The 22,074-nt window shown below is 39.4% G+C and overlaps 1 protein-coding gene across 3 annotated transcripts in view; it reads left to right on the top strand.

Annotated features, from left to right (window-relative positions):
- Positions 1–22,074, top strand: part of ZNF407 (zinc finger protein 407) — a 684,045-nt gene that overhangs the window by 347,144 nt on the left and 314,827 nt on the right. For all 3 annotated transcript variants that reach the window (XM_053244892.1, XM_053244891.1, XM_053244890.1), the window contains exons 5-6: positions 2,144–2,310; positions 9,705–9,788. In XM_053244892.1, coding sequence (XP_053100867.1) covers positions 2,144–2,310; positions 9,705–9,788 — 251 coding nt within the window. The remainder of the gene's footprint in view (positions 1–2,143; positions 2,311–9,704; positions 9,789–22,074) is intronic.

Genomic DNA, 22,074 nt, shown 5'->3' with positions numbered 1-22,074 from the left:
AGGAGGGAATTTCAAATTCAAAATTATCCAAAGGGACTGGGAGGTAGAGAGAGCTCTTATAGTGTGTGTCTCTCAAAGAGGATATATTAGGAGGAGAGGAGGAAGGCATCAAGCAAGGTTTGATTTTCTGGTTTTCTTTTCTCTGCAATGAGTATAATATGCTGTGCTATTGCTGCTATAACTATCTGGTTTTGCTGGATCTCAGATTGACAAAAGGCAGAACTTGAGTTCCTTCCTTTGAGTTGTGGTTTGTTTTGTTTGTGAGATAGTGTTGTGGTGAGAAATGGACAGTGGCAACTCTCTCTCTCTCTCTGATATTTCTTGGTGATTGCTGTGATAAGCTCCATGACTGGCTTGAGTCTAACTTATGCTTCGCTGACTGCTTTGATCTGCTCTGCAATCTCCATTGCAAGGTGTTGTACTCAGTCAAAATGTGGCTGAAGTTACTCTAGCTGAAATTATCGCTGTGCTTGCTGCTCAGTGTACTGCTGTGGCAACTGTTACAATACTAGGAAGTAAGGTAAGGAGTCATAACTGTGTGTGTGAGCGCAACTTGTGCCAGTGATGTTACTGCACTCAGGCATTGTAGGATTGTTTCAGTGAATCTTTTTTGGCCATTTTTGGACTGTGTTTGAAATGTATGTTGGGAGGGACAGATTGCCTTTTACTGTATGCTTCTGCAATATTTTTCAAGACGTTTGCAAAATGCATTGCAAATTGCAATGCAAAATGCAATGCAAAACATGTATGCAGTGCACTCTGTGACCTCAGCTTGTTCTGGCAATAGAGAACAATGGGGAAAATCGAAACACCCCATTGTCCCCCACAGGTAGCTCCTGAGGGCACCAAAGTGGGTTGTGTGGTAGGGCATGATACGTGCTACCTACCAACCAAACCACAAAAGAAATGGGTAATTTTGGATGATTTTTAACTAAAGGATCCTATGGGTGTTTTTTTGGGGGGGGGAGTTAAAAATTTGTTAACAATCACATGCTCAACCATTTCTTTTGTGGAATGGGTGGTATATAGCACCCATCATGCCCTACCATCCAGTCCACTGAGGTGTCCCCAGGAGCTACCCATGGAGAACAATGGGGTGTTCCAATTTTTCCTTTTGTTCCCTAAGGCCGAAACACTCAACACATTTTTGAAGTTGTTCCATAGACACAGCTGGTCAAACTGGTTGTTCCGACAGAATGTTTCGGTTATTTGCATTTCATTTCATGCTCAAAACCTAACACAAAATCTGTGTCACGCACATCCCTAGTCTTTTAGTATCTTTAGTTGCCTCCCTGCTTATTGAGATGGGCCTGGGGTCCTCATCTGTAGTTCTGCTCTTTATGAAACAGCTTTGATGTCATCTAAGAATGTGGCTTTTCCCTATCTTGGGAAACATTATTCCCAAGGGATGCCTATAAGATCAATCTACTGTTGATGCTTAGGGGAAAGAAAAAAACCTTGCTTTTAAACAGAGCCTTCTGTATAACCTCTGCCATCTTTGTAGATTTTAGGCATCTAAACTGTTTTAATAGGAAGCTGTTCAACTTCTGTATGGTGGTGTTATTTAATGGTGGAAACATTTAAAAATGTAAACCAGTTCAAGGTATGTCTTAGGAGAAGCTGTATAGAAATGCTTCAAATACATTACTAAATCTCTGAAAGGCAAGCAGACTTTCTGTGCCCCTTACAGTAACAGTGTTATTACAAGTAGTATTTCACCTCCGCACTGCAGTAGCAGCAGCATGGCACAGAGCGGTGTGATTGTCTGAGTAGTTTAGTATGGATAGCTTTTCATTTAGCCTTTGCTCTGACAGCCCATGCCCTGGATAAGTGGTGTAGGCCTGTACAGGTGAAATCTATTCTCACATTTGCCTCAGGGGTGACTGGACTGTAACAGAATTTTTCAAACCCGTTGGGCCCAACCGCAAAGCAGAGAATAAATGGCTGAAGTGCCAGGTCTCGACAGAAAAATCAATGCCTGGTTATACAGACATGACAGACCAGGTCTGCAATTCTCTTCATGAAAGTCTGTGCATTTACCACACTTCAGGTTAAAAACATGCTTCTTTTGTCAGTTTTGGGGTGTGTGTATAAACACCTGGTTTTATTTTTCTTTTCTTTTTCTTTTTTAAAAAACACACAGGAAATGTACTTGCCACTTGTGTGACAGAAGCTTCACAGAGAAGTGGGCACTGAACAATCATATGAAACTTCACACCGGAGAAAAGCCATATAAGTGTACATGGCCTACATGCCATTATTCCTTCCTTACAGCATCAGCCATGAAGGACCACTATAGGACGCATACAGGTTTGATCTTTGTTTTATTTTTCTTTTATGTGGGCAAGGGGAAATGTCTGGTTTGAGGGAAAGGGCTATACTGGATTATCCTACTAACAAGTAAAACAGCTATTTTCAAGAAGTGCTTTAACAATGAATCAAAATCCTTATATGTGCAGGGGCTTTTTCTATTATAACACTTGTGCATCTCATGGTGCAAACATGAACAAAAAGTCCCTGTTGCCAGTTGCTCCACAGGTACAACTGTAGCTCTTCATATGTATGAGAAAATCATTATCTGAAAGTGATATAGGTGACCACCGCCCTCAGTTATAGGACTTCAGTGACTGCTCCAGAAAAGTTGTGCTGAATTTTGACATAGGATCCTAATCAACTGTCAGACTTGATTGTGGTTGTGGTCGGTACTGCTTGGGTAAAGAATGTATGTGTGCATGTTGAAGTGGGTAGTATTGCTTTCTTTGTTAATGATCACATATATTCTTACCCTTTCTCTAATTTCCCTCTGAAATCTTCTTTAAAATGAATCAAATGTGCCTTCAACATCTTTCCGTAAGAAAGGTATTTTTAATGCAAGTGACTCACATTCTGTGCAGCTTTAGTAGATTGTAAAAGAGCACAGAAATGTGTATCGGAGCTCAGTCAGCTTGTTGCTGAGCAGGCAAGCACAGGGAGAAGGGGCAATTTTGACTGTTGTCTCCTTCCTCCAAAAGTACCTTTCAGCTTCAGAAATATATCCTTAAGGGTTGTGCAATTCTCAAGGACATATATCTGAAGCCAAAACATACTTTTGGAGAGAGGAGAGAGCATTGAAAATCACCCCCTTCCTTCCTGCATTGGTGTTTGCCTGATCGACTAAGCTGCAGACACATGCAGACACTATATATATATACGATATATATATAGTATCTCATGTGATAGTACGGTTGGATTCAATATTTCGAGGTACTTAAACTATTAAGAAAGAAACAATTATCAATATCTAGAAATTGTGAAGGTTTGCATCATGGCTGATTTTGATTCCAAGGGCTGATTTGAAGAGTTGTTTGCTGCTGATCTGTCGTAATGCAATCATCCCTTGATACAAATGTGTGCATAATCACACTGAGAAAGTGCCTTTTTGAACAAATAAAGCTTTAAGAGCTATAGCAGCAGTGCAGATTGTTGGAAAGTGTTCCCCTGTATCACAATTAATTTCTTCTTGTGATTCCTTAGAACCTTTATCAGTTGTCTTGAGCTTCATGGGGAGAAAGTGGAGCTATAAATGTAGCAAGTCCATATGAAGAAAAAATCTCACTGTGAACCTGTCCCAATTGAACTATATCTGATATTTGAAATGAATGAGCTTCTGAGTGAGCATCATTGCATCATTAAAAACAAAAAACCTCCATGAATATCTTCTGTAGATTAAATGTACATCTCTATACATTTCTGATATGTAGTAAACTCTGCACTGTGCAGAGTTTACAAAAAACACAGTGCAGAATTTACTGCAGATCAGAAAAAGTAGAGTTAATGTTTAATATAATGTAACACACTCCTGGTTTATTAAAACAAAACATACTGCAAGTTAACTGATCTCAGACTCCTGTGAAGGACTTAAGTAGCTTTAATAATCCCCTGTTATTAACTCCATACAGACATTTCACAGTTAGACTTCTTCTTTAAGAACAATATTAAATAGGACTATAGTATGCAGTATCATGACATGTGAAGTAAAACTGCAGAAAAATATCTGAGTTTATGTATAGGTCTTTAGCTAAATAACATCTGTAACACCTGGCTTTTTAGCCAGTGTGAGAGAGGAGAAAAAATGATCTTCAAATCAGAATTCTCAGGACATTTCTTAGAAAAATGAAACCGTGTTCTATTAAATTAAAAAATATTCCTGGAAAGATTTTTCCCAATTTTCTGAAAATGAAATGAGTTGTTGCTAGAAATTATAGGTTAAAAGTTCTTCCAAAGCAGTTTGTAGGAAGCCCAGGCCTCCTTAGCTTCTTTGACAAGGGTGTTGACGATTTAAGGTCTCCAGCCTGCCCTGAGAGATCACTTATATCGAACAGCAGATGAAAAGCCAGTGCAGATGTAATTTATCGTCGGCGTTTCCTTCTAAAGAATAATTGTGGAGACTTGGTTAGATCAATAATATAGATTTTTGTTGTTAGGTCTTGTAGTCTGCACCATAATGAGAGATAGGGGACAGTGGCTGTTTTCTAATAGAAAATAAAGGATTGGTTTCCGTGTCTTTCTACATTTGAATGCAAAATGGCACACTTGAAACTAATTCAAGTTGTTAAGAAAAGAACCGTTTTCTATTACATTCCTGTTATCATATAAACATGGCATGTTAGATCAACCCCCTGTACCCCAAGTGATATATTACCCCCAGATCCTCAGAGTTTAGAGATTGTAACTTCTGGAGGAAGAATGAATGGTAAATTTGTTAAATGTACGGATGAAGACCGAAATACTACCAGAATCATGAGCACAATTATGTATATGTCAGCATATTTAACTGAGTGTAAAATTACACCTAATAATAGTTAAACATATCTACAAACAAAACAAAACACCAATAAAATCCATGTAAAACTAATCATAGGAACATAGGAAACTGCCATATACTGAGTCAGACCATTGGTCTATCTAGCTCAGTATTGTCTTCACAGACTGGCAGCGGCTTCTCCAAGGTTGCAGGCAGGAATCTCTCTCAGCCCTATCTTGGAGAAGCCAGGGAGGGAACTTGGAACCTTCTGCTCTTCCCAGAGCAGCTTCATCCCCTGAGGGGAATATCTTGCAGTGCTCACACATCAAGTCTCCTATTCAGATGCAACCAGGGCAGACCCTGCTTAGCTATGGGGACAAGTCATGCTTGCTACCACAAGACCAGGTCTCCTCCCATCCTAAAGCATGAGAGGGTATATCGCAGGGTGTGATAAACTGTCACTATGTGAGTACGATCACTGGAATTGTGTACATAAAATATGTCCCAACCACAGCACACTCATATTCTGGAAGTGAATCCTAAAGAAAAACAGTACATGTTATCACACTTATGTGTCTTAAAAACTCAACCATTCTCACTTCTCTGTCATTCAATAAAGACAATTATTACTGACTTCAGTGGGGATCCCTTTTGAGTTACAGTAAGATTATATTATATGGTTTGGTGCTGTATAAAGCGTGTTATGGATACTATAATAAGTATAGGGCTTTTTTCTTCTTTTAAGGAATTCCTAATTAAAAAGTGTGTTGATTTAGCATAGTCAGTAGCAAGTTACTAAGAATAGTAACCTGTTTAAATATTAAAACTGAAAACGTTAACATTGAGCTACACTCAAGCCTCTTCAAAAATGAAACACAACTTGGCCTCCTTTTTGATAGCATTGCTGATGAAGAATGTCCTGGTAATTAGGGATGTGCAAATCGATTCATGCCGAATTTGGGTGATTTGCATTATTCTAATTCAAATCAAATCATCCTTAAAATAAAGGGGCTGATTCATGTTGGAATCTAATTAGCCCCAATTTGATTCAGATCAATTTGTGTTATTCGAGTGGCTATTTTAGTGTGCCCCCATTGGCTGGGAGGAGGGAGGGGAAACAAAAAAGGAAGAGATTTCAAAATGTTTTCAAAGGGCCTGGGAGGCGGAGAGAGACCCTAGTATGCCCTTAAGGAGCATGCATCAGCAGAGGAGGGAAGAAGGAATCAGGAAATGTCTGTTTTTGTGGTTTTCTTTTCTCTGCACTGAATATAATATGCTGTGCTAATGCTGCTATATTAACTATCTAGTTTTGCTGGATCTCAGATTGACAAAGGCAGAACTTTGCTGCCTGTCTGCCATCCTGGAGTTGTCGTTTGGTTTGTGTTATGGCATTGGACAATAGCAGCTCAGCTCTCTTTCTCTCTGTGTGTGCAGTATTTTCTTGGTGATTGCTGTGAGATGAACTCCATATCTGGCCTTGAGAGACTAACTTGTGCGTTACTCACTGCTCAGATCTGCTCTGCAATCTGCATTGCAAGGTTTACTCACTCAGTCAAAACGTGGCTGAAGATGTTGCTGTAGTTGAGCGACTATGCTTGCTGCTGCTAATGGTGCTGATGTGGCAGCTGTTGCAATGGGCAAAATAAATGGGCAAGTGAGTGATTTTTTAATTTAAAAAAACAACCATAAACCCCCATTGGATCCTATGGATTTTTTGTTGAAAGTTTCATTTTTTTCCTTTTAAAAAATTGCCCACTTGTCCATTTCTTTTGTGGGTTGGGTGGTGGGTAGCACCCATAATGCCCTACCACTCAACCCACTTTGGTGTTCCTAGGACCTACCCTCGGGGAACAATGAGATGATTTGTGCCCCCCATTGTTCCATATGGGCAAACTGCAATTTGTTTCCAAATTTTTGAGTTGATTAATCGAACTGGCCAACAGTGGCTGGCTGGTTCAGTTAATCAATTTGAATTTTTGCTATTCAATTTGAGTTTGAATCAAATAGCAAAAAATGATTCGTGCAGACATCTACTGGTAATTTAAGTTTAGTGTGAATTTTGTATTGAGGTATTGGATTCAATTTAAAAGATTTATATTTCTAGTTGATTAATTGTTAATATTTAATTAAGGTTTTTGCCATCTTACTCCTTTCCATTGATATGCTGATAAGCTGAAGTACTCGAAGAAAATAAGTGGCAGAAAACTATAATTAGATTGTAAGGGAATCTTTTTCTAGAGAAGCTTATCTGTTATCACTATCATATTAAAGAGCTAAAATTCGGACTTTGGTTCAAAATGATGATGCTTTTAGTTGCTGGTTGTATATAATATGTTTAACTTTGCAGAGAAGATGTGTATGTTTCATTGTCACTGTTCTCCTGCTCATGTTTCTTTTTTTTTAAAGTTCCAGTTAATACAAGCAGAAAATAGTAATACCTATGCTGCCTTAAACAAGAACTATGTTCCATAATTCACCGTACCTCTGGTTGGTGTTAGTTTTATCCTTATGCAGAAACAGGCTTCTGCATGCTGATCAGCTATCTGGATGTGATATAGTAGGAATCTCTTTACTTAAGAGATGTATTTTGGAGAAGAATGTCATTGTAATATATAAAGGACCTGGCTTACACATTTTGCTTCTAGATTTCCAAGCCCCAAAATAAGCATGCATGTTTTTCTGTTGCTGCTGATGGTTTTTCCTTAAGCTTTCTTAGCTGCACAAAATCACCCATAGTTTTGCACAAATGAGTCTTATAAGTTTATATGTGATTATTCAGTTGGTATGCTTATCTACAACCAGTACCATTGACAGGTAGTTCCATACTTTCCATGGACTGATACAATTTGCATGTAATTGGAAGTGTGTGTTTTTGTGATGAGTCAATGGCATACTTTGGATGTATGGCCTAATATCAGAGAGAGAGAGAGAGAGAGAGAGAGAGAGATCATATTACTATCAATTTTATTTCCATCTAGGAGCCAGCCCAAAATTCGGACAATAGACCCTTGACCGAATTACCAAACTCAGTAGATATTGTGAAGGGGGAGGACTTCTTTGTTTCTCCTTTATGAATAGTATACTTGGAACAGAAGCAGGGCTGCCAGGGCTAAATAAAGATTTTATTAAATAGCAGTACCTCTGAATATCCTAGTCTTGGTGCCACGGTTAAATTTCTAGACACTATGGCTCCCTTGGATTTGTCAAGCCCTATTTTAGGCTAGTTAGAAACTCAGCCCCACTAAAATACTGATGACCAATTGATATTCCCAAGAAAGATCTGTTCTTTGTGTTGTTCCTTCCAGCAAGGCATCACTAGGATCCCCTTACTGATACTTAGTGAAGCACTTCTTTTGCACCAAAGGATCAAGAGGGACTTTCCAATCCTAGAGCCACCTCCTTTCTTCTGCTGAGGACTAACAGGAGCTGAGAGAAAGGGCATCTGTTGTGCTTAAGTTCCCATCTGAGGCAAGGCTTGCTGAGCACCAGTGAGAGAAGAAAGGAGTACTGGCTTTTGGGGGGGCTCATCAAGCCTTTCTTAGGCTATGTAGGATGAGAATTTGTTTTTCTAGGCCTGGGAAAGGGAGTGGAGTTAAGTTTGTGGTTCCAAAGGGAGCACAATATTGTTTCTTGGCTGCCAAAATGTCTAAGACTAGCCCTAGCTGTTATGTTTAATGCCTCACTCTTTAAGGTACACATGTATTAATGCAGATGACTAGTAGGAAAACTGTTGCACAAAGATTTGACTCTCTCTTTAGGGAGAGCCTTGTCAGACGAATGGAAATTGGGAAACAACTAACTCCCATAGTATTCCATACACTGTAAACCTCTTCCTTGTGAACTGAAAATATGAAGAAAATTTCAACATATATTTGAAATAGTTTGCCAGTTCCTTTAATTCCTTTTCATTGGTATCTGGGCATTGGGGTGCAATTTGCCTCCAAATGAGTCGTTTGTGTGTTAAAGCTGCATTATAATTTCACTGGCTCTCCAAGGTTAGTATTATTATTCTATAATATGCTTCTTCGTTGGTCTTGTGGGATGAATCTGCCTCACATGCCTGGGCTTTACTGATTATAATGCTTCTGTGGAATGATATACTGCATTTATAAACTACAAAAGGAAAATTTTTATCTGGAATAAAAATACTTTATAAGTATACATTTTCACACTTTTAACAAGTAGCAACCCTGCCAAATCTATCTTTTAATAGCTTCAGAGGCTTAGAATAAAGAGACATCGTTAAATATGAACAATGCAAGTGTTACTTCAATTTCTGTAGTAATCCCCAGACTCCCCCCCCCATTTGAAAGTTTTAGAAACATAAACAGTATTGAGCTGCCGTTCGTATTGAATAACATAGGGTTTTTAATATATATATTATTATTGTAGCCTATTTTCTGGGGGGGAAATAATTCCTATAATTTACTGGGAGGTTTCTTGAGGACTACGATTCAGTCAGTTAAAATTTGCTCAGCATCTTTATTTTGTTGGTAAATCCAATATATTTTTATTTAAGCAGAAGCATATATATACTGTATATTAACTTTTCCAGGCAGTCTTTGCTCAGCACAGAAAGGCCAGATGTATGGGAATTGTAAAAAATCAGGATATGCATAAAAACTGTTCAAGTGCATAAAGCAGCCCCATCTGGAAGACATCTAACAGAAATGAAGTTGTACAAAACCATTCCATTGATAATAAAGCTAATTTTTATGGGTCTGACAAGTATGTAATTATGTTCAGTGGTGCTTTTCAGATTTTATCACAGTCAATAAACCGCAGTGGTAATTTCATTCCCATTTGACATATTTACATGGAAACATTTGATTGGAGGAATTAGTAACCCTGAAAGCCTTGATAGATATGTTTTAATGATCTGTGACCTCCGCAGTCCCTCATCTGTTTATTGTTGCAACAGGCGAGAAGTCATTCCTGTGTGACCTTTGTGGCTTTGCTGGCGGGACACGTCATGCCCTCACCAAGCATCGGAGGCAGCATACAGGTCAGTTAAGCTGTCTTTTACCCTTTGGTATTTTCTCTGCAGCAAAGGATTGTCATCCGGACTGGGGAATAAAGCAAATCATATAGCACGTTACAGTCTAGAGAGTATATCTGTGTGCTGCTTGTTTTTGCCTTTTTCCATTTACAAATTGGTATGCCCAGGGTCTGTGTCAAATGCATTTATTTATGAATGTAAATAATTGGTTTTAAAAGGCAAAACACTGAATAGCAGGTGTCGCTTAAAAAATTAATAAATGCAGTAGGATTTTTTTCTGAGGCCCAAGTAGATTGCATACTGCATGACGTTCTTGTGGGAACCTGCTTAATAATTCCTAGGTGAGAATTACAAGGCTGTTTTTTAAGATGCATCCATCTATTGCAAGCCACTTAATGGATGTTCTATAAATCTGAGATGATTTGCCATTGATAGACTGCACTTTAGAGATGGCATGTAGCTTTCCATTTTCTAAATATTCAACTCCTCATGCTCCCAACTTTCAATATACTTAATATTAAGAAAAAATTAATTGGGTTTTTGAAAACAAAATGTGAGTATATTAAAAGATTTATGAATACATTTTAGCTTCATGGTGAGTTTTAGTTCATTTTCTTTATAGTACTTTTGCTCAAATAGATCAGAGGATCTGTCAGTGGGCATTAAATGGAGTTGTTTGTCTTTTTGCAGTGTGGCCCATTTTTGATTCAGGATGCTGGCTGTCATTTTGCAATGTCTAATAATTAGTGCACATTCATATCCTCTTTTGAAAACTACTTGCAGCTATAAGAGGGTAGTCAACCAAGTACAGTTAAAGGAGAGTCAAAGATTATTGCAGAATTTGAGCATTATGAAGCTGAGAAAAATGGATAAAACCTGTTGTCATCTTACAGTCTTTGAAACTACAGTTGTAAAGTACAGCGGGAATTTCTGTATAGGAATTAAACAAATGCATGTCTATGTGGATTAGACAGGGATAGTGAGCTCATATATTCAGTTTTAAATCTCTACTGTATTTACCTGAATCCAAGACTAGTTTTTTCCAAATTCTTTGAAGTTAGAATTTGGTGTAGTCTTCTTAAATTCAGAGTCCTCTTCCTTTTGGGTAAATAGTATAATGTATATTTAACTCATATTTTTAAGGATTGTTTTTAAGTTTAACATCTTAAACTCAGGGTTGTCTTCTGTTTGGGTAAATACGGTATTATAGTAATTGTGTGAAACTCACAATGTATTGAAGAATATTTGGAAATTTGGTCATAATTGTTCAATAGAAAATAATCGTAATATTGTCTTCTGAGTTTTTCTAAATATTTTTGTCGCAACTCAAATGCTCCTAGTGTTCACTTAGGTACAGTGCCAAGGCCCAGTTCTGTGTACACCCAGCAGTATGTTTACTGTGTGGCATAAGTAGACAGAACCTACTGACTCCTTTGTCAAAAAGTGGCCTGACAAGGCCAAAAGAGAGTGCTATTCTCTTCATCTCCTAAAGTCCCATCTGCTAACTGTCCTAATGCTATAGTTTTGGCTTTTAAAACTCATACCCCCAAAACATTGTTTGTACTTTTAGTCCATTGTTACTTGCAGAGCCCCTCTCATTCAAAATTGAAGTGGAGACTTTTGGTTGCTTGGCGTAAAGAAGAATTCTGTCTCTGTCTGTATACCTGTATAATATAGTATTAAGATAATTAGGAACCGGAATGATTCAGGAAATAGAGTTCTGGGTTTAAATGTGGGGGAAAGAGACTATGTGAACCCTGCCGTGCAATGGACAAATGACAATGGGCCGATGGTAGCATAGAATGAGCAGGTGGTGAGAGAAAGCCTTGGAAGCTGAGAAGGTGGCAGGGCCCCAACAGCCATCCTTTGCAGGGCAGTGGAATGGCCACGTGGCTCCAGTAGAATCAGGGGGCAAGGCTATGCTTCTGTTGCCCTTAAGCAGGATCAGGTTGAGGCCCTAAGGGGAGGCAGATCCTAGGGTTGCCATGCAGTGGTAGAGAGCCTGGCAACTGATTGGGGTGAATGGATCAGTGACCCTCTGCTCCTGGATGGTGATCCTTACTCTAGAAGCTGCCATAGATAGCCATGACATAGTGAGCCAGAAGGGAACCTGAATTATCTACAGAGAGTCAGATATTGCTGTGACATGTAACAAATAACAAAGGACACACTCTTACACTGAGAAGCACTCTACAAGACGACTGTATGGGATTCTGTAATGTGGAGTTGCCCTCCTGGGCCAACAAAACTATTACAGACTGAGATCCATTTCTCAGTCAGCTACACAGTTCATATGGGTTGGGTATGTGACTATATCTGGTTTGGGGTTGCTGTATTTATCAGTGATAGTAGAAGTGTAAAGCGCTTAGTACTCTGAAAGAATGATAGAAAACTAATTATCATGTAATAGGAAACTATTTCATGAATAATACACCTGCTAAATTGTAACATGAAGCAGGCTAGAGAGCAAAAAGTATTTTGAGTCAATCTGAGGTGTGAAATGGATGAGATGCTTATAGTTGCTCCATGCCTAACATTCTGTATTTGGGTTACAATAAAAAATGCACCAGTGATACACCAGCTCTTAAGGATGCATGTAGGTGGTATTACATGAATGTTTCTTTAAAACAGAGGAATTAAAGCAATGTTACAGAACAAATGTCCACTTCCAAGTGTTGTAGTACTAATGTATTTTGTTCTAAGGTGCCTATCAGGGTTAAAAACTTGTTCATCTCTTTGGATTCCTGTATGAATTTTATTCCACTAAAATAAAGTTCTGTTTAGAAAAAAAGATATACTATGATATTTAATATATTGAAATAATAATATGAGTGAGTTGTGGTTTCTTGCCCTTGATCATACTGTTTTGATGATACATGAAATAACTTCATGGCCTTACTCGGGTCTGGTTTGCTTATACAACCATATCACTTTATTTCTTTACACTAGATCCAAGACAACTAAATATGTGAACTGACTCAATTTAAAGCCACTAGGTTGCATCCAAATCTTTGGTGGAACAGTGCTCCATCATTGGAAGCTACTTCTGTAAACAGGAGAATTGTTTTCCTGCAAGGAGTAATACTGCGATTGCAACTTTTCTTATGCAAGCTGACAGAGCTTCCAATGACAGAGTGCTGCTGTGCCAAAAATTTGGATGCAACCCAAGTCCTCTCTAATTTTTCAGATTATGAAAAACTTATGAAAGTTCTATCACTTGCATTATATCTGTTATGTTTATGTTTATACATAACTCATCACTTGATATTTCAGACATTCAGTCATCAAGTGATGAATACGCATGTGAATTAATTATCATACGCTTTTTCAGTGCTATAGGTTATAACCATTTTTCTGTATGGAGTTGTTTTTTCTACATGAAGTTTTGCTACGGTGTAAGAAATTGTAATGTGTGAACTGGAGCACCATGACTAATTTGCATAGCTTGTCAATACATAATCAGCATAATTTGAATAAAATTTGCATGAACTTTAGTTGTGATGCTTTTTGTGCAATTTCCATTGTGTAATTTGAAGTGGCAGTTCTTAGGATATTTCTAAGATGATCATTGGCTGGCTGAGATAACTGCTTATACATGGGCTTCAGCTATGTAATGTTAAAAAATGTATGTACTGGCAGAGAAAGGTCAGTTTCTTGGCAGGCTGTGAAATGTGATAAAGTTTTTCAGTTAGCTGGGATGACAAAAAACCCTTGTATTATTAACCTCAGCTGTCCAAATTATGAGTAAGCCCTTTTAGACCATGAGATATAGAATTCTTGAGATTTGAAAGCATTATAAGTGTGTGTTTTACACCTACTTTTTTGTTTCAAAACCTCAAATCATGTCCTCCATCTCTCCCACCCCTTCTCTGCTTGGACATTTTCAACAATTATATGAGTTGCAGACTTCAAGGCTGTTAGATTTGTGTATTCCTACTGTTCCCTTGTTGCAAACTGTATAGGGGTCATTTAAAGTGGCTGGAATCCTGGGAATAGAAGGATTACTCAAGAAGATTCTAGAAATGCTGTTCTTTTCTATCTCTTTTCTCCACCTAAGGGATGATTTCTTGCAAGTTAGATTTCCCAGTTGGATATCATTTCTTTGTTGAAAATTACATGTACCTCCCATACCATCATGTACAATAAACATATATGTATCTATAAACATATATGTATGTATCTATTTCACTGCATTTACACTCTGCAGAAAACCTGCTGCTAATTGGACAAACTTCTCATTAGGTATACATACAGCAGACCAGACAAGTATGCATTTTTTCCATCTGATCTTGCTTCAGTGCAGCTGGATGAAGTTGGATGATCTTTTTAGTTCTGTATTCTAATGTAAATTTATTCCTCTTAGAATGGGATTATAAATAGATTATTCAATGATCATATGCTGTGGCTAATACAGTTTTCATTAATGTGCTTAATTTTGGACATCCAGTTCTAACAAAATTAGTTTTCATTTTAAGAGATATATTGGACTCTTCCTTTTCTCATTTCTCATTGTTATCATTACTACTATCATTTTGTACAATCTTGAATTTACATTGTGATAAGGCAGTTCAATGCTCACATTTTACAGTTACCTCTAAGATAACTTAGAGGCAGTAGCTTGCCCGTGGCCACACAACGAGTCTGTAAAGAAAGGTGCGGCTTAAACCTGTTTCTCCTCAATCTGGGTCCTACTCCCTCTTTCCACTTGGCCACACACTGGTTCATTTACTTTATGTATGAATGTTTGGAAATATTGTTAGTTACGTCATTAAAATGGCTGGTATCTAATTAATGTTGCCATTGCAAGTTGGCATAGGCCTGCTTGTGCCACCCTAGTGGCATTTCCCCTGCTCTGAATGCCGGCATTTACAGGTTATAGATCATGAAGCCCTCATCGAGAAGGCCTAAGTTTATGTTTTATGTCAGGACTAGAGGCTTGTTATTACTTTGCTATTAACTTTATACTATATAGGACAGTATCTCAGAGACAGAGGGATCTATCTTTTTGGCATTTATCCGCCTCTGTGGCACAAACAATCAGAGGTGATTCTTTCACAGAAAAATTACCTGTGTCTGCTATTTCCTTCACAGGGAGCAGCAGTACACCTTCCATTTTCTCCAATGTACTTAGGCTGATACCACAATATTTTTGTCTGGGTGTGCTACTTTATAACAGCGTCTAGCCACCTGCACGTTTTTCCCCTTTTCCTTTTGCATCTTCCTTTCCTTCCCTGTATCCCTTTTTTTGACATAGCTTTATTTGCAGAGTGTCCAAGCAAATTATAGGCAGGTTTGAAGGGGATACGTATCAAAAGTGGTCTAAATGGCTTAAATAATTCCCTGCCGCAATACAAACTGTCTAGGGGGTTGACACACAACATCTCCTGATCAGAGATTTACTCTTATCACCTGTCACAGACCCTTGATTCAAGGGCAAGAGAGCCAGTCATCACATGCAGTTTAGGAATCTTGACCCAGCTTAATAAGCCTCCCCACTCCCTTCAGGCATCAGGTGAACTGATATCCAGCAGGCATGTTACTTCACAATGGGGCAGGAATGAGTGGTTCTGAGTACACTTTACTGCATGTAAACAAGTACATAGACCCATGTAGTAAACAAGGAGTCAGGACCCTCTACTACAAGCCATAGGAACATAGGAAGCTGCCATATACTGAGTCAGACCATTGGTCCATCTAGCTCAGTATTGTCTACACAGACTGTCAGTGGATTCTCCAAGGTAACAAGCAAGAGTCTCTCTCAGCCCTATCTGGAGATGCCAGGGAGGGAACTTGAAACTTTCTACATGGAAGCATGCAGGTGCTCTTCCCTAAGGGGGATGTATTACAGTGCTCACACATTTAATGTCCCATTCAAATGTAAACCAAGGTGGACCCTGCTTAGCAAAGAGCTCAATTCATGCTTGCTACTACAAGACCAGCTCTCCTCCCATATGTAGTAAATGCAAATGATTATTTCACTTGTGCTTTTTATTCTTCTCTTGCACACTTTGAGGCAGTTTAGAAGAGCGGACTTGGAAATCTCAGATTTTTCAGTATTCATTGTTATTTAATTTTGAGAAATGTGCTTCTTTCTTGCAAGTCACACCAGTGGGATCTGCAGCTGCACAGAGCAGAAAAGGGGCACTTACCTTTTTTTCCAAGCAGACGGTTCCACTCTTAAGAGGATAGAATCAGCACGTTCCTACTCAGTTCTCTGCTAACCACCAGATGAGCAGCTGCTTTGGAGAGCACTTGTGGCTTTAATCAGATATTCTCCTTTCCCTTTTGTCTTTTCTCCTTGGGTTTTCATCTAGTTTGTTCTCAGCTAGTTTAAGGGACTTTGTAGTGCACTTGCTGAAATGAGCCACACAGCTATGGCACAGCAGCCGTTGTTCAAGCTTTGCATCTCATACAGAGTTTAGCTTACCTCTCTTGATAGGCACAACTCTGATGAGTTGCATAAGTGGATTCCTCCCCTAGCTGTCATTGCTTAAGTCTGCCAAAGCAGAGGACTGGGAAGAATGTGTCTGTCAGGAGACTTGCAAACAGAAGAAGAAGAAGAAGAAGTTTTTGTTGTTGTTGTTGTTTAAACTGAACCCAGTGGGAAGGGGGACAAAAGCCCATGATTAAGTGTAAAACCAAGTATTATGGACACAAAAATGTCAGTGGTGGGAGCAAAATGGCGGAGGGATGCTCACAAATTCACATGTCACTATAGCAAGGAAACCAGAAGATGGCAATATCCATAGTCTCCAATGTCTACTACAACAAATATTTATATACCGCTCTTCAACCAAAGTTCTCAAAGCAATTTACATAGAAGAATAAATAATACATAATTAATTAAGATGGTCCCTTGTCCCTTGTCACAATCTCAAAAACATAAGGCAGATACCAGCAACAGCCACTGGAGAGATGCTGTGCTGGGGTTGGATAGGGCCAGTTGCTCTACCCCTGCTAAATCTAAGAGAATCACCACTTTTAAAAGGTTTCTCTTTGCTCAGTTAGCAGGGGCTATACACTAATGCATGGTTTCTTAACCTTGGGTCCCCAGATGTTGTTGGACTACAACTCCCAGAATCCCCAGACATGGTCATTTTGCCTGGCGATTCTTGGAGTTGTAGTCCAACAACATCTGGGGGCCAAAGGTTAAGAAACCCTGCACTAATGCACAGAATATGGGTAACAAACAGGAGGAATTTGAAGTTCTAACATGGAAGGCAATGTGATCTGCCAGATTTCATTGAAACTTGGTGGAATAATACCCATGTTGATCAATCAATACAGTATAGCACTTGAAAAGTAATAATTTGTTCAAAAGCAATAGACCCAATAGAAAGGGAGGGGGTTTGCATTATATGTAAAGAATGTATACGCTTGCACAAAAGTCCATTATGAGGAACATGGAAGCCCAGTCGAAAGTGTCTGGGTAAAAAAGCAAAAGAGAGAGGAATAAAAGCAATATTATCATAGGTGTTTACTAAAGACTACCTGGCCAAGTGGGATACATGGATGATGCTTTCCTTTGGCAAGCTACCAGATTTTCAAAGAGACGGGCATTAGTGATAATAGGTGACTTCAACTATCCTGACATCTGCTGGAAATCCAACTCTAACTAATAAATTCTTGACCTGCCTTGCTGATAGCTTCATCTTTCACAAGGTAGAAGAAGAAACAAGGAGTTGGCTATTCTGGCCTCACCAACAGTTAAGAAATGGTTAATGAAGGGTGGAACCCTAGGGGAAAGTGACCATGCCATCTTAGAATTCAGAATATCAAAGGGAGGGGAAACTGAAAGAAGTCAGACGTACACCTTGAATTTCAGAAAAGTAGACTTTAATGAGCTCAGAGAAAAACTAGATGAGAAATCCTAAAGTAAAAAAAGAGTTGAAGAAGAATGGAAGTTTCTGGAAAGCAAGATACAGAAGGCGCAATTGCAAATAACTCCTTTGAAAAGGAAAATGGGAGATATCTCAAAGTAACCAGTGTAGATGCACAGAGAATTCTATGAACACCTGAGAAGCAAAAACGACATATGTAGGAAAGGGGGAAAGGACATATAACCACAAAAGAGTATAAAACCTGTTGGGAAGGTGTCAAGAAAGCTATGGTTCAGAATGAACTGATGCTTGTTTGGATACCAGAAACTACAAGGAATTTTATGGATATATTTGGAACAAGAGAAATGTTAAAGAGGTGGGAGGCCTGTTGCTTTTGAGAATATATTGAAAGAGACAGAAGTCAGAACTTCCTAATACCTGTTTTGTATCTGTCGTCTTCCATGAGGTAGTTGTGGGCCTGTCAGAGAACAAATGCACAAATGACAAAAGGAGAGAAATCTGCCTCAAGATAGGTGAAGCAGAGGCGTATCTAGGGAAAATAGCACCTAGGGCAAGCACTGAAATTGTGCCCCCTATCCAAACATCTGACACCCATCTTTCAGATAACTTTACCATAATATCACTTGAAAAATACAAGTCAAACTCGTTAATCTTTTAATATTTCAAAAACTATTTAGCAGTGGATGTAGCCAGACCAAAAAATGCTGGGAAACTGGAAATTTCAGTATGCTGGGGCTCATGAAATACCCAAATACTATGTGGAGGTGTACTTGGAAAACTAAACAGAAGTGCCTGTCTAATTCTATACTATGCATTGTAGCATCACTATTACATAAGTTGTAAAAATAAATTGAGAATTTGACTTTTCCCAGATACTCTGAAAATATTTAAAGGATATTAAAGGAAAATAATTAAAGGATATGCAGAGTAAACTGTGTCACTGCTTGGAATATATTCTAGTATTTCAGAAAGACAGTTAAAATGAGAGAAAGAGAGCAGGAAACTCCCAGTGGGCCTTAATACTACAAACTCACCATTAATAGCCATATTATTCAGACATCACGTTTAACTTACTTATCACAAGAAGCAAAAGTTAGAGCAAATGAATACAATCCTAGCTCAAGCTTCAGCTCACAATTCACAAGCCCTGATTCTCTGTACATAGTGCCAAACTGAATATATGTACAGTGACATATAATATTAAATTATTTTTTTTAACCTGTAGCCCCTTTGGGTGCTCCCTAAAGGCCAGGGGGGTCTGCAAAGGTTTCCCCCTCCCCCCCCGCTGGCCTCTAGGGCCACACAGGGACCATTTGAGCATGTGTGGTGGCCATCTTTAAAAAATATTTTTTTAAAAAAAACTGACTGCTGGAAACAAAATGGCCACCACTCATGCTCAAATGGCCTCTGCGAGGCCTGGCATGGCCTAGGGCCTCACAGAGGCCATTTGCGCATGTGCAGTGGCCATTTTGTTTTTGGTGGCCATTTTGTTTTTTTAAAAAAAATGGTGCCCCCCCTTCAAGTGGCGCCCGGGGCATGTGCCCTGTCTGCCCCACCATAGATACGCCCCTGAGGTAAAGAGATGGTAATAGAACACTTACTACTTTAAATGAGTTTAAGTCTCCAGGTCCAGATGAATTACATCCCTGGATACCAAAGGAACTCACAGATGTGATATCAGAGCCACTCTCTGTAACCTTTGAGAATTCCTATAGAACTGGTGAAATGCCAGAAGACTGGAGATTAGCAAATGTTGTTCCTCTCTTCAGAAAAGGGGGGAAAGGAGGTTCTGGGAAATTACAGACCTCTCAGCTTGATGTCAATACCTAACAAGATCCTAGAACAGATTATTAAGTAGTCTGTTGGAGATAACCTAGGAAAGACTCTGGATAATGAGTAGGAGCCAGAATAGATTTGTCTATATCAAATAATGTGAGACCAACCTTATCTCTTTTTTTGACAGACTTACTGGTTTAGTGGATCATGACAATGCTGTGGATATAGTGTATCTTGATTTCAGCAAGGCATTTGACAGAGTCTCTCATGATATCCTTGTTGACAATTTGGTAATGTTTGGATTAGAATATGCTTCAGCATTACTACCAAGCCAGAGGTTGCTGGCTCGAATCCCCGCTGGTATGTTTCCCAGACTATGGGAAACAGCTATATTGGGCAGCAGCGAAATAGGAAGATGCTGAAAGGCATCATCTCATACTGTGAAGGAGGAGGCAATTGTAAACCCCTCCTGTATTCCACCAAAGACAACCACAGGGCTCTCTGGACACCAGGAGTCAACACCAATTCGACGGAACACTTTACTGTTAAGTGAATTCATAGCTGGTTGGAGAGTCATTCAAAGAAAATACTCATTATTGGTTCCACATTATCCTGGTGGGAAATCTTGAATGCAGTGCCACAGGGCTCTGCCCTAGACCCTGTGATGTTCAGTATTTTTTAATGACTTGGCAGAGGGAATAGGAAGGATGCCCTGAGCCATTTTGGAAGGGTGATATAAAAATCAAATAAATAAATAAATAATATTTGCAAATCATAAAGCTGGGGGAAGGGGCAGGATAGGCAACACCTTAGAAGACAGAATCAAGATTCAGTCTGATCTGGACCGGCTTGAATACTGGGCCAGACACAACAAAATGAATATCAGCAGAGACTAATCTAAAGTCCTGCATTTGGAAAACAAAAATGAAATGCACAAGTACAAGATGAGGGAGATCTTGTTTGGCAGCAATAAATGTGAAAAGGACATAGATGTCTAAGTGGACAACAAACTGAACATGAGCCAACAGTGCAATGCAGCTGCCAGAAAAGCTAATACAACCTTGGACTGCAGTGACAGAAGCATACTGTCCAGATCTTGAGAAACAATTCTGTCCTGTGCTGGTCAGACTTCATTTGGAATACTGTGTAAGCTTCTGGGCCTTGTATTTTAAGAAGGCATGAAACTAAAACGGGTTCAGAAGGCAAAAAAGGATGGTGAGGGGGTTGGAAATTAAGTCCAGTGAGGAACGGTTAAAGTAGCTGGATATGTTTAGGCTGGAGAAGAGTAGATGGGGGTGGGTGGGATATGATAGCCATCCTCACATATCTGAAGAACTCACACACACTCTTGTTCCTGAGAACAAGACTAGAACCAATGTGTTGAAATTATCAAGAAACAGATTGCACTACAACTGCAGCTGCCAGCAAATGGGGGTGGCCATTCAGCTGCTAAGGGAATGGTCAGTGGGGTTGACAGCTTGGAGAGGTGGACCAGTGGAAATGGATAATTCACCACCTCTGCTGAATCTCTTACCTGAGGCATCCATCTCATCATGCCTCATTAGACTGGCTATGTAGAGCATACACTACATAGAGAGGGTAGTGTCCTTTTCAACGCTGCAGTTCTGTGCTTCTATAGGATGTTCAGCTTCACAAACTGTGTAAAGCCGCTACCTTATCATTGCCTTTGACATTTATGAGCAAAACATTGCAAAGACAGATGGGTTTTTGGTTGGGTAGCATCTCTTCCTCCTGCTCTCCTGGCTGGGTAGCGTTCCGTCCTCCTGCTCGGCCGGCTGACTGGCTAGTGCTCAGGTTCAGTTCACTCCTCCCTCAGCCTGATTGACAAGTTCAACAGTGAGGGAAATGTCACAGCATCATCCAACCACTTGTGAGAAGGAAGATGAAGAGGTGTTGCCTGAGACTCCTCTCCTTCCCACTTCCCTTCAGACAGAGCGGCGGGTGGGAGGGGGACTTCAATTAAATGATCTTAGGGAACTCATTAATCCTGCTGTGATTCTAAAGAACTGGATGGGGGCGGGGGACCTTAATCTCTCTCTCTCTCTCTCTCTCTCCCCTACACCAAATATTCCTTAGCAACTGGAATGTTTTCAGAGGGAAAAGCAAAATCAGGACTTGGTTTCTGTGGAGTGTGTCTGTGGGTGGGAGCACATTAAGAAAAAAAGCATATTGGTGTTGTATGAATATACAAGGTGATTGTAGTAGGTATGTGTGTTAAAAATGTTTCTGAACCCCGGCAATACGTGTGTCTGTGGGGAGTGTATTATATTCTTTACACAGGATCAAGAGAAAGGGTGTGCCAAAATGTTTTATTTTTCCCTTGTCCTTAGAGTTCTGTAGCATAGATGAGCAGGGGAAGGGGAAGAAAGTGGTCCCCACCCAGATGCCCATCTTCACTTTTTGCCCCAGGGCCCACTCCAATCTTGCTATGCCCTTGGCATATGTTTTAGCCACATCCCATTGCCTGCATTTTCTGTTTTTGGAGGATACTACAAATTTGCTATTCTTCATGTGGGAAGATTCTCACATGAGCATTTGGAAGAAATCTCTGCAAAAAAAGCCCCTTTGTTATGCTTTGTTTATGCTTTGTTGGTATCTCTCATTGGGCCATAACAAGGCAAAATCCCCTTTATCTCCATTGTTTTTAACATCTT

The sequence above is a fragment of the Hemicordylus capensis genome, chromosome 4 (assembly GCF_027244095.1).
Source record: "Hemicordylus capensis ecotype Gifberg chromosome 4, rHemCap1.1.pri, whole genome shotgun sequence".
Taxonomy (NCBI): Eukaryota; Metazoa; Chordata; class Lepidosauria; order Squamata; family Cordylidae; genus Hemicordylus; species Hemicordylus capensis.
The sequence above is the reverse complement of the archived record's forward strand: the minus strand, read 5'-3'. Positions and strand labels throughout refer to the sequence as shown.